At 39.7% G+C, this 12,964-nt stretch overlaps 2 protein-coding genes across 2 annotated transcripts; one reads left to right on the forward strand and one right to left on the reverse strand.

The window, feature by feature from the left end:
- Positions 1 to 218: 218 nt before the first annotated feature.
- Positions 219 to 2,707, reverse strand: grxcr1b (glutaredoxin and cysteine rich domain containing 1 b). Its single transcript, XM_047611602.1, has 2 exons — positions 2,163 to 2,707; positions 219 to 2,007 (listed from the first exon to the last, which is right to left on the reverse strand). The coding sequence occupies exons 1-2, from the start codon at positions 2,628 to 2,630 to the stop codon at positions 1,966 to 1,968; spliced, it is 510 nt and encodes a 169-aa protein (XP_047467558.1). The 5' UTR covers positions 2,631 to 2,707; the 3' UTR covers positions 219 to 1,965.
- Positions 2,708 to 4,135: 1,428 nt separating this feature from the next.
- On the forward strand, positions 4,136 to 12,923 carry utp25 (UTP25 small subunit processor component). Its single transcript, XM_047611697.1, has 12 exons — positions 4,136 to 4,292; positions 5,752 to 5,782; positions 6,102 to 6,291; positions 6,376 to 6,627; positions 6,811 to 6,899; positions 6,992 to 7,402; positions 7,732 to 7,948; positions 8,034 to 8,236; positions 9,118 to 9,300; positions 10,324 to 10,433; positions 10,710 to 10,955; positions 12,289 to 12,923. The coding sequence occupies exons 1-12, from the start codon at positions 4,192 to 4,194 to the stop codon at positions 12,542 to 12,544; spliced, it is 2,289 nt and encodes a 762-aa protein (XP_047467653.1). The 5' UTR covers positions 4,136 to 4,191; the 3' UTR covers positions 12,545 to 12,923.
- The last annotated feature ends 41 nt before the right edge of the window (positions 12,924 to 12,964 follow it).

The raw sequence follows: 12,964 nt of genomic DNA on the forward strand, positions 1-12,964 counted from the left end.
AACACAGGAAATGAAGCTTTTACAAGATCATCACAATAAGAACTTGCAGCCACATTTATAAGTATTTACTAAAACTTCAAATTCCACCTGTTAAGATGTACTACCTTTCTGTGTCCTTTCTGATCAAAACCTATGTACAACTATATATGATCTCTTGTTACAACTCCTTGGCTTTAGTAATATGTGGTTGACATCAGTAAAGACATTCTGTAGTAGATCAAAAATAATCACCAGGCATAGGCTATCATTAATGAAAATAATCAGTTGCAAACCATTGAATTACTAAGACAGATTTTAATCATTTATATTCTGATAATTTAATACATAATAAAGTACTATATTATATAAACTTATAAACTAATCATAACGTTTGCATGCAATAACTCCACCTAAGAAGCATGTAATTGCATTGTTAAAAAGAAAGAAAGGAAGAAAGACAAAATGCAGCACCCACTTTGGTCAAATGTAATCTATTTTTTCACCCCAATAGGTCACTCTCACTCTCAAAGTGCAGGCTTACCTAAAGCCTCTCTAGTACTGTATATCATGACTGTGTCTGCACCTAATTCAGCTCTCCACTCTTTGCCCCTCCATCCGTTCACTGTATGAGCGTTATTATTGCATCTTATTACCTCTGTGCCCCCACTGTCTCCAAGTGCTGCCTGAAGGGGAATTATTGTGTTTTTCTCCATTATGTTGCAAGGCCTAGATCTCATTATGCAAATCACCCTGAGATGAGTATATTATAATTTGGTGCAATATAAACAAAACTGAACGGAAGAAATCAGGTTTTGAACCTGACATCTTAACAAATCTGTTAAATTAAATATATTTTATAAGATGGTGAATTGGGCTTTATGACGTGAGCGGAGCACTGCTTAACAATCGTATTGTTGAACATGCAATGCAACTTTTATCCCGGATAAAAAAAAATGACCTGTCTGTTTGACTATTTATAAAGCCTAAAATGAAATGTATCACTTAATTCTGTGTTACACATTATAAGCCAACTTCTTCCCACCTAGTTATTATATACTGGATACTTCTTTGCAGAATTCATGGGCAGTAGACCACTTTTATATAAAAGGATGTGATAAAGAAACATTTGAGATGAGCGTTTGACCCAGAGGGTTAAACAAAATCATCCAGGTTTTTGTAACACGTGATCATTTTCTGTCCAGTAAAGATATCCTACAAGCTGTTATCTAAAATAAAGTAGCATGACAATGAGTCTTGACTCGCAGTTTATATAATCTCAAAACTGGACATATACAGATTAAGTTTTATATCTGTAGCTGACTTTAAAAAATTAAAATGAGCCACTTCTTATGTTGAGTGCTTGTTAAAAAGAAAAAGAATAAAAAGCTACCCACATAGTACACATGATGCAAAACATATCTGCAAGCATTTAATAAATGTATTTATAACAAATCAGAAACAGTAAATTACTATATGTCAACTATACACTGAACATGATGGCAAGCCCAGTCTAGTGTGAACAACGTTATAAAATGCTTACAAAAACACACGTAATTCAGCAACAAGCCGTGAAAGAGAATCCAGCAAATATCAAAAATCATATGAAATTTTGGGTCTCAATTAAAGTTAGAACATCTTAAAAAAAATACAAAAATCTTTTTGGAAACACATTAAAGTCTCAGCGCACTGAGTGAATGTATTTGTTGCATGCATTTATTGAAACGTGCATGTAAACAATGTTTTGTTGATGTTCACATATTTAGCATTGTTCCATTTCAGAGAAGTTGCAGTGGTTATAAAAGATGGAGTTAAATGACAAATGTGCAACAATTAAACTATATACAATAATGCACCACATCATATAGTGCATTATTTGCTACGTATCATTAAGACCTTGTCAGCTGGATGACTCTGAATGAAAGAATTTGCACAGGGTGGAGCAAACGAGGGCGTCTGGGTCATATCTCCTTGCTGATCACACACTATTTATTTTTCCCATGGTCTCCTTTTCTGATGACGCAGGGAACCCTTAAAGGAAAAGAGGAAAAGTGTTGTGAGCTTTATAGTTTTTGATTATCTTCCATTCTGGACTCAAACCTGAAGAAAGTGATTCAATAGATTACAGCTGATTTAACCCTAAAAAAAAACAAGGAGTTTAAACAATACGTTGCAGAGCTACTTACAGAGTACACGTTAGAGAGGTTGTTAAAAAGCACTTGTCCAGCGCTCACTTTGTTCCTCACTCCTCGTATGGTCCCGTTCTTGCTGCAGATATTTATCCGCTTGTTGCTGAAGAGCATCTCTCTCTTGGCACTGGCGTACAGAAGCAGGTCATCAGGTTCACAGCCGTTCTCGTCCACAGGACTTTCCACCACCAGACCGTTCAGGTGACTGTTGGCCTCGCTGGCCGGGAGTGAGCCGCCCTGCTCTGCCTCTGGGTTACTGGTGCTGTCAGAGTCCACCGACTCCGACACTGAGCCACACCAGGTTCTCTCATCCTTGAACACCTCCGCAAGGACCCGGCCACTGTTGGCAGCCGCTACTCTAAACCTCACCGTTTTCCCAGCCTTTTCTTTCTCTTGTTTTGGCCCCTCCATGGAAATAAAAGTATCTCTTACATGTTTTACATCCCATTCAGAAAAGCCAGACATGCTCTTTCAGCCATAGCCATAGTGGTATGCAATTATCCAACAATAATATCCTCATTGACGTGTCAAAATGAGCTGAAAATACCCCGAGTACAAAAACTAGACACCCGAATGGTTAATAATAGATGAGCTCCTGCCATGGTAACAGCTAAAACAGGCAAACAGTAAACTGATATTACCATGTTCAATAATTGATTAAGATTGGTTTTCAAACATCAGATAGACGACAGACCTAGTGTCTAGTTCTTTATGGTCTGACAGAGCCAGAAAACGCTAGATAACCTTTTCTGAACTTTACTGTGATGATCCATTAACTGTTTCACCCTGAAGTAATTTGAGCGCAAATTCAACTGGTAAAAAAGACGACTTCCTTCTGGGGTTGTACACTGCAAATGGAGTTCATCTTTCTAAGACTTTTTGAGAAATGTATAATAGTTTCATAATTGCTTCACAAGATGCTGATAGGCGATAGCTGTGGCCTTATGTCGACATCAAATCCAGAGCAAATGCAACTAAAAGACAAGCCTCCAGTGGATACAAAATGCTGCAGCGGGAGCACTGACGGGAATGAATGAGAGTTCATATTACTCCCATTTTAGCTTCTCTTCATTGGTTTCCTGTAACATCTGTAACAGTTTCATCATGTCGTAAAGGCGGTGACAGTGCCATATTTCTGCAACAGATCTCTTCACTTTCAAAGTGTAGGCTTGTTTGTGCATCGAAGTTATAAAAAGTAGAGCAGGGAACTGTGAAACCAGCTCCCAGTTTGGGCTTGGGAGGGAGGCACCCTCCTTAGGTTAGACTTAAAGCATTTCGTTTTGACATTCTTTATTATTTGGGGTGGCTCAGGTGACCTGGTGGCTGCTGATGAATGGGGGACTCACTGCGTCCTCTCTCTGTCTGTATATTTCTGCATATCTTTGGATGTAGAGCTCCATATGTTTGATCTGCAGTCACTGGTCCCACCAATTTGTTTAATGTAAGAAGAAGGTTTTCCTCCCCACTGTCTCTAAGTGATGCTTAAATTCCAATTATTGAGTTTCTTTGTATTGTATTGCAACGGGCTTGACCTTATTACATGCAACAAATTAACATGATTTACAGTATGTTATGATTTGTTGCAATACAAATAAAACTGAAGATTAGATTAGATTAGATTAGATTAGATTAGATTAGATTAGATTAGATTAGATTAGATTAGATTAGATTAGATTAGATTAGATTAGATTAGATTAGATTAGATTTTGTCATTACATATGTATGTGGTATATGATAAATTAGGCAACACAAAAATACTGATAAGTGTGTATGCAGAACAGTCCAGTAGTGCAGTGGAGGTGGTGTCAGAGAGGGAATGGGGAGTAGAGGGGTGAATAAAATCTCGCTCTATGCTGTGTGGAATAAAACAATATGAGCATAAATACCTTAATGCTGTCAACGAAAAGCCAACAGCAGTCCTGTACTTCCGTCTCACTCCTGTAGGTGGCGATCTTGATGTCACTGATGCGCAACCACCACCGAAGAAGCTGCAGTACCACACGTGTTGTAGCAGCATAGTGTCAACATGGGCAAAAGACGGCAGAAAAACCAGCTTTTTACAAATTTATCAAAAAAACAGAAGAAACACTTGAAAGAGTTTGGAGAGGAGCACCCATTCCACGACGTGTAAGTTGTACAACAAGCTCCGGCCAGTCGTAAAAGAATAATTCAGTTACTTTCATGGTTGCTACTTAGCTTACTGCTTTCCTGTCGGGCTGCTGTTTAGTCAGATAGAGACGGCAAAGGTAGCAGCCAAATAACATCAAACTAATGACGTTTAATAATCTTAACGGTGCCATAGTCGTGAATGGTAGTTTCTTGGCAACTTCTTGTAGGTATCCTATCATCTCATTTTATTTCAACTAGTTTAAGTGCTAACATTAACACATGTAAGAAGGTATTTAAAGATGACACAGAAGTAGCCATAATGTTAATGCATCCCCAGTTCCTGTGTATAGTTTAGAAACGTTAGCCGAACGCCTAATAGCAGAAAACGGTACAAAAAAATGAGAAACATGGCGTAAAGTAGTACTCAAAGTCCTCAAGGCAGACATAGAGAGTTTTCCATATCTACGAACAAATGAAACACTTGTACAGTAATTTATTCAAGAAAATAATCATGTATATATACACTATATTGCCAGAATTCTTCTGGGAAGGCTTTCCACAAGGTTTAGGAGTGTGTTTATGGGACTTTTTGACCATTCTTCCAGAAAGACATTTGTGAGATCAGACACCGATGTTGGATGAGAAATCAAGTCTTTGCTCTAATTCATCCCAACGGTGTTGAGGTCTGTGTAGGCTGGTCAAGTTCTTCCACGCCAAATGCACTCATCCATGTCTTTGTGGACATTTGTGTACTGGTGTACAGTCAAGTTGGAAGAGGAAGGGGTCATACCCAAACTGTTCCCACAAAGTTGGGAGCGAGGAATTGTCCAAAGTCTCTTGATTTGCTGATGCATTCAAATTTCCTTTCACTGGAACTAAGGGGTCTAGGAGGAAATTTCATGACTGGACTCGTTCCACAGGTAGCATCCTGTCACAGTACCATACAGGAGTTCATTGAGCTCCTGAGAGCGACTCATTCTTTCAGAAAAGTTTGTAGAAGCAGTCTGCAGCAGTATGCCTAGGCCAGATTTTATACACCTGTGACCATGGAAGTGATTGGAACCTGAATTCAGTTATTTGGATGGGTGATGAATGAATACTTTCGGCAATATAATGTAGATGTGAATTGCAAAAGTATGTGAAGCCATGTTTTCATCATTTGGAATTATCCCGTTGTCCAGCAATAGCAATGTAACTAAATGTTTCCGGTAACTGCTGATCAGTCATCTACAGCGCAGCATTGTCTTTCATGTATTTTGACCTTTCTATACATGCGTAAGTGCCTGAGTTATCCATCATAAACAACTACATGTACATGTGTTCTATAAAGGAAAGGGCACGTGATTTTAGATATGATGCCTAATTTTAGGTAATACTCGGGACAGGTGATGGAATAGAGTTTTTAGCACCAATATCAATAGCCAGAACATCATCTTTACAAGTTGTCTAAATATCTGTGTATCTCTTTGTATTTTAGAGTTAATGAAAGAACTCAAGTAGTGGAACTGGTGAGTAGCGCTATACATTTGTTACATATATATTTCCTATATTTTTTACATTTGCTTACTTATCCTTATTGTGTCCTACTTATTCTCATAGCTCTTTATAATACTGTTACACTTTGGGTTGGAGCTGCTGTAACGAAAAGTAATTTCCCCCTGGGATCAATAAAGTAATTCTGATTCTGATTCTGATTCTAACACACTATAAACCCTAGAAATGATGATTAAAATATTGTGGCTATTTCAGTCTCAGTAAAGAGGACCTCCCATCTGATGTCCTCCAGATGTTTTCTTAATGTTTAAGGTGTTCTGTCTCTTGTTGTAGCCGCCAAGCCCAGAACAATCTGACGGAGAACCTGAGGAGCTGGTAGAGGGGGAGGAAGGTGAGGATGAAGAACCGGAGCAGAAAACAGCCTATCAGAAACTTCTCTCAACTCTCAGCCAGCCCGCAGGCAACACCCAGAGTGAAGAAAGCTCTGATGATGAAGAGGAAGAAGAGGAGCTTCTTGGTGAAGGTGAGCGCTTTAGTTACACATTTCTCATGATTGTATATGCTGGCATTTTTCATTTTATTGAATACCTTGGTGCTTTTATCACAGAGGACAGTGATGGAGTTGGAGATGAAAGTGAGGATGGTGATGAAGATGCGCAAGGAGAGGAGGAAGCAGCAGATGCAGATGAAGCTTTGACCGACGCGAGAGAAGAGGAAGTGGAGGAGAAGACAGAGGAGGGACATGATGAAGAGTTTGTAGACAAGGAGCATGAGTCTGAGTTCTGTCTGGAGACCAACTTCGGGGCTGAAGGGGATCAGGAGGACACTGAAAACTCTGGACAACATGAAGACAGTGACGGTAAGAAGGAAGGAATTTTCTGTTCAAAATATAACATCCTGAATTATTGTGTAGTAACTTCAAAATGTGAGACACATTTTGCATGGTTTTATTTTTGAAATTAAGTGAATTGCTGAATGAAAAAATGTGAGAAATATGCTTCAGGTACAGTACGTTTACATTTAGTTTTTATTTTGTGTGCAGACTTGTTTTTACAACATTTGGACACAGAGCTCAGTGAAGACGATGTGGAGAAGATGACATCTGCCTCCAAATCCAAGACTCAGATTGCGGTATTACCACATAAACTATGAATAATATTACTTTACGATACAGTGCGATTAATATGAAGTGTAGTTATATTTTCTGTCTTTCTCTTAAATAGTGGCCTAAACTGGGAACTCTTCTCTGTTCCAATCCTCTTGAGAAGTTTGGCCCCATTGGCCCTCAGAAAGAAACAAGCCTCCCAGTTTTCCACAAACTTTTGGAGACCTCCTGGAAGGATCTGAACCAAACCTCCAATCCTAAAGAGGTGGCTGAAGAGGTCAGCCCTCTCCAACTGGAGTTGCTGGCCCTCATGGGCTCTTACAAGGATCTATACTACCCAGAAACATGTCCTCTTAACCAGGGCCCATATGTACGCAATGCATACTGCCTCCATGTGCTCAACCATGTGCTGAAGGCCAATTCCAGGGTCCTGGCTCACAATGCCCAGCTAAGAGAGCGTAAAGCTCAAGCTAAAGCTCGAGCTGAGCCGCAGGATGAACCCAGGGACCAAGGACTCACCAGACCTAAGGTAAACCACCAAGATGTATCAATTTGAGTTCTTCTTTAGCTGCATTTTAATACAAAAAGCATTGTGGAAGTAGATGAGACACACAGACAGTGAGTGATTTAAAAGAAAAGAAAAAATGCAACTTTTAACAGATTGGTCAATCAATTAAAATACAGTTAATCACCCCCCAGTAGCAACAGGATTATTTACTGAATCCCTTCAAGGACTACTTATAGTTTGTCGTCTTGAAATTGGCTGCTATCTGTTGTCATCAGTTATGTAAAAGCTTATTCTTATTCCATTCTCTCTGCCCGGCTGCTTCATTGTCATCATTGTGATGAACGTGTTAGGTCCTGATTCTCGTTCCATTCCGGGGCGTCGCTCTGAAAGTCGTCCATACACTTATCAGCCTGCTGGAGACCAAAGGCAAGAAGGTCGTGGTAAGCAATAAGAAGAAGTTCAAAGAACAGTTTGGGGAGGATCCGGATGACAAGCCGCCCAGTCTGCAGAGGCCAGATGATTATCACGCTATCTTTTCAGGCAACGTGGATGATCACTTCAGGATAGGTACGATCCAGAAAATAAGAGACGATTTTAACACATTTTTTAGTTGCACTCTCTGAAGTCCTGTTGCTGCACTTCCTTCCACCAGGTATCTCCATTGTGAGGAGCAGCATACGTCTCTACGCCCCCTTCTACTCGTCCGACATCATCATCGCGTCTCCTCTGGGCCTTCGCACTGTGTTGGGAACAGAGGGTCAAACTAAGAGAGACTTTGACTTCTTGTCCTCCATTGAGCTGCTGGTGGTGGACCAGGCAGATGTTTACCTCATGCAGAACTGGGAGCATGTCTTGGTGAGAATGCACATCTGGTCTAAAAAATGTGTTATCGCATGTTCAGCACAGTTGAAACTTTTGGTTTTTTAGTTGCCAGGGAAGTTATGGCGCCATCTGCTGTTCAATGCTTTTTGTATGAGTTTGCCTAGAACCCCTTCTAAATCAGATTGTTTTATTGTGGGCTTTTAATGTTACATCAGTCCTGGTCAGTGATTTTACCGGTCTGCAGTGGCTCACTACTCATCCTTTGATTTAAAACTCCTCTGAAGTGATGCCCAGATGATAGTGAGTCTGATATTATTTCATTGTAGTGCATTTTATCAGCTGTCAGCAGTCTGAAATTGAGCCTGGAAATGGAGACGATTCTAAATATTTACCCATTTTGATGGAGACTGAAAAAATATTATCTGACAAAATGATGCTGTAATAATTCTGAGCTATGACATAAGTTCAGAAGCACTTTTGTTCAAATCCAAACGGATGTCTGATATGAGACATTCATGAGCTGTGTATGTGTTTTTTCGTATTTATGGCTCAGTGTCCTCCCCTTGTGGTGAAGAAAGGTGGAGCACAGACTAATGCTTCTATGTTCAGTGTAATTATGGCCTGTAATATTAGATGTCCACCTTCTGCTAAATCATACAGCTTCTTCACGACCTGATAGTAAATGCTTTGCCCACAGCCTGTGAGTTAAGTCACCAGGAGCAAAAAAGTTTATTATTATTTATTGTGTTATTCTCATTTAAATGTGTGTGAAGTTGAGTTGTAGGAAGGGCCACATATGCTGAATTCGTATTTACCCTTAGATGAATCATCCATTGATTGAGTGACCAGTATTAGCTGTGTTTTCTCAGACTTTACTATAGTTGAGGCTTGTTTATGTGTTCTACATCCACCAGCATGTGATGAAGCACATGAACCTTCAGCCGCTGGACTCCCATGGAGTGGACTTTTCCAGGGTGAGGATGTGGAACCTGAACAACTGGGCCAGACACTACAGACAGACGTTGGTGTTCAGCTCCATCCAGGACCCACAGATCAACAACATCCTTACCAAACACTGCTCCAACTACCGTGGACAGGTCAGCCATTATAAACATGTCCCACTCAACGTCACCACACCAACACATTACTAAACATAAGGGATTGCTAAACTGAGCTGATAAAGTAGCCACACTGTGTTGTTTAGTGTAGTCTGCTCAATAGCTAAGTATCTTTAGCTGGGGCCCTGTTCTTCAGATGAGTTATTTAGATTATAGTGGATCCACCTTAATACATCTGGAGATGTTTCCAGAGCAACAACTCCTTCAACACAAACAAGTGAATGTGCGACTAATTGCTTTCATAGCTGCATCATGTATCAGACATTTTAAGATGTGTCACATTTCATAGATCACTTGATGATCAGATTATAGCCTAATTATCAGAGAGACATGGCTTGTTTCTTTAGATTTATAATGATAGAAAAATAGAAAAATTTAGAACTATGAATAAGGTAAGAACTTGTTGGTTATGAACAAAACTGTGATCTGGTGATGAGAGGTTCTTACACGATGGCAAATGAAAGTCTGAACACTAAAAACAAAACAAAAAAAACATTTAAACTTAGATTTTGTTAAGATCACGACTCATAGCAGCAACGGCAGCTGGTCATATTCTAGTAAACACACCTAAATTAGACTTATCTATAAATCTGTAGCTGCAGAGCATGTTGGAAGTCAGTGCCTCATCCAATTCATTCAGGAAAATTAAAAAAACAGTGTTTAAACTCTATTCATTAGCTTCTAAATGAGAGCTCACTGTTATTAAGATAATCTCAACCAAGGTTAACAGCTTATGGTTATGGTTAAAGAACCACAGTGTTTACATAAGAACAATCACTTTTATTATATCCTCATAACAGCATGTTACATTTCTAGGACATGTCCCTTTGGCCGTCCTCTTGAACTCCTACTCCTAGAGACAAGAGTTAAAACAAGAAATGGCTGCAAGATGGATTTTTATTCACCATTAATCCAAAGAGTTTTTACTTCATTGAATGACACATGTATCGCTGTTTACTGACAAAAGGTTTCTGGGTTTTCTCTTTGGGGTTTTTGTCTCAGATTTCCACCAAGAACATGCCTAAGACAGGTTCCATCTGCCAGGTGTTGGTTCAACTACCCCACGTGTTTCAGACCTTCTCTTCTGACAGCTTCATTGACCACGATGCTCGGTAAGCTACTAAATTTAAATAACGTTTACTCCTTTATTAAGGTACACCCCTGACCCAAGTGATTTTTGTGACAGCACAGTGTTTTTCTAACCACAGTTTTCATCGTGTGTACACAAAGCATCTACCTTCACCTTAAGCTCTTCTTTTAGCCTCTTTGCAATTATTGATATTTTTAAACTCATACTCGTCACAGTTTTTTTTCATTATCTCATAGATCCTGTCGATTAATTGCTACGAACTGTGTTTTACTATTTGTGTTCCCCTCTCTGTCTGCAGGTTTCAGTTCTTTGTAGATAAAGTGCTGCCCCAGTACAGGGACTCGGTTATGTCCCACACTCTGATCTTCATCCCTTCGTACTTCGACTACGTTCGGTTGCGCAACTACATGAAGAAGCAGGACATGAACTTCGCCAGCATCTGTGAATATTCCAGCAAATCAGAGGTGTCCCGTGCCAGGCACTTCTTCCAGAAAGGACAGAGACAGTTCCTGCTCTTCACTGAGCGCTTTCACTTCTACAAAAGGTCAGTTCTTTTAACGCCCCGTCAGCTAGCCTCACGGGGTTTTTGAGGGCATTTTATCAGGGCATGAAGCTGTCCTTCAGCAGGTGGAAGTAGGTGTTTAAAGGGTCTGGTTGTTAATTTGTTAAAGTGGGCCACACTAACCGCAAGGTCATCCATGAACTAAATTCTCAACTCACAAGTAAAAACCAACTGTGAGCATTTTGATGGTAATGATTACTTCAATCACACCATCAGCTGAGGAATGCTTCAAGACAGTCATGTTTATTACCATTTTTAAGAGATGACTTATCACCATTTACGATAACACTCAAAGGAAAATGATATGAGTGGTTTTAGTGAGTATGACCTGACCTCTTAGTTCAGTTGTATATGTGTGTGAAAGGTCAAATAAATTAAGTCCTGTTTCTTCTCTTCATACTTGTCATGTGAATGTATGTGTAGATACTTTTTTAGTTTTTACCTCTTTATCAAAACATACAGAATATGGTAGAGTATAAGTATATAGTGTATAATGTATAGTCGCCAAACAAAACACGCAAACAAAGAACATTCTCCAGACCTTATCCAAGCCCACCATAAAGAGAAGATTTTGTGAATAAATCCAGAGGGTTTTCCACAAGATGACAAACATTCCTGTACTACAACAATAGAAATACTAAATTCATCTGTGTCTGAAGAACATGATTCTTGGGTCCTGGGACATGGATCACCTTATCTAAATAAATGTATGCATTTCCATTTGTGAAGACAAAAGTCAGAAAGACACGCAACAAAACAGCAACTGACGAAAGCTGCAGTAAAGGTCTGGCCAAGCATCACAAAGGGGGAGTTCTTTGATGATTTCCATGGGTCCCAGACTTCAGCCTGTCATTGCCTTGTATTAAAATCAAGGTTTTATTTATTGTGTTTGCCAAACACCCTATACCTTGAGCGAATATTCATTATATTTACAGATTGTCATTGAGCATGAAGAAATGCTGGAACTTCAGAATGGCTAAACAACAACAATTGTGTCGGTGTTAAAACACATAGTCTGTTCAGTCCATTTTTGTTGAGTTTTATCAGTATCTTCTGAACTGTAGCAAAAGTCTCAATAACAGTATAATAAATCTTTTTTTTTATTGGTCATGCATCTACTTCATGCTGCATATACAGGACCATATGTGTTTTATTTTTAACTACTAGAATATGTAGAAAACGGTGAAAGACCTTAAATTATTCTGGGCCGTGCCGTCGCCTCTGATTTTCCACATTAGCGTCACACTTACAAATTGCACAAATCCCATTCTTTGTGGGAGCCTCGCAGAAACATTGATCTCTGTGTTTTATTTAGGTACACCATCAAAGGCATCCAGAACCTGGTATTTTACGGATTGCCGTCCTTCCCCCACTTCTACAGCGAGGTGTGTAACATGCTGGCAGCAGGGAGTCAGGGGGAGGAGGCCAGCTGGACCTGCACTGCCCTCTACTCCCGCTACGACGCTCACAAACTGGCCGCCATCACCGGGGCGCAGCGAGCCGGACAGATGCTGCACTCCAGCAAGACTGTTCACCTCTTCATTACAGGAGGGGAAGACAAAGCCTCATGAAGGAGCTGGTCAGATACAAGAGGGACTAAAACCATGGCAGACATCTGCTGGTCTCATTAAACTGGTTTTGCAGCAGCTAAGAACGTCACTTTCAGTCACACCTGAGCAGTGTTGACGTTCTTTTTTGTTTGATGTATTATAGCTGGAAGGCTTAGAAACATTACACGGTGATGTGACTATAAAACAGTGACCTGGTTTGTAAATTACAGTAATGACTTATAAGAGCTTGTAAAAACATCACTCGCTGATTGGCTTCATGTTTATTGTCATGCAGAAGATTTATATTTATAACAACATGTTATTGGCGCCCTAAAATAATCAGTTGGTTTTTTATGATGTGGTACAGAGGCACAGTAGTATAAAATCACTTCAAATGAAACAAGGTTGTGTTGACTTTTTTTTACTTACACAAAGATTAAA

This window comes from Mugil cephalus, chromosome 17 (assembly GCF_022458985.1).
Source record: "Mugil cephalus isolate CIBA_MC_2020 chromosome 17, CIBA_Mcephalus_1.1, whole genome shotgun sequence".
NCBI lineage: Eukaryota > Metazoa > Chordata > Actinopteri > Mugiliformes > Mugilidae > Mugil > Mugil cephalus.

Excerpts from the sequence above, each read along its gene's own strand:
- grxcr1b (XM_047611602.1), bottom strand. The coding sequence starts at position 2,630 with ATGTCTGGCTTTTCTGAATGGGATGTAAAACATGTAAGAGATACTTTT. Across the intron at positions 2,008-2,162 it reads ACCTCTCTAACGTGTACTCT|GGTTCCCTGCGTCATCAGAA; the intron begins GTAAGTAGCTCT and ends TTTTCCTTTAAG.
- utp25 (XM_047611697.1), top strand. The coding sequence starts at position 4,192 with ATGGGCAAAAGACGGCAGAAAAACCAGCTTTTTACAAATTTATCAAAA. Across the intron at positions 7,403-7,731 it reads AAGGACTCACCAGACCTAAG|GTCCTGATTCTCGTTCCATT; the intron begins GTAAACCACCAA and ends TGAACGTGTTAG. Across the intron at positions 9,301-10,323 it reads GCTCCAACTACCGTGGACAG|ATTTCCACCAAGAACATGCC; the intron begins GTCAGCCATTAT and ends TTTTTGTCTCAG.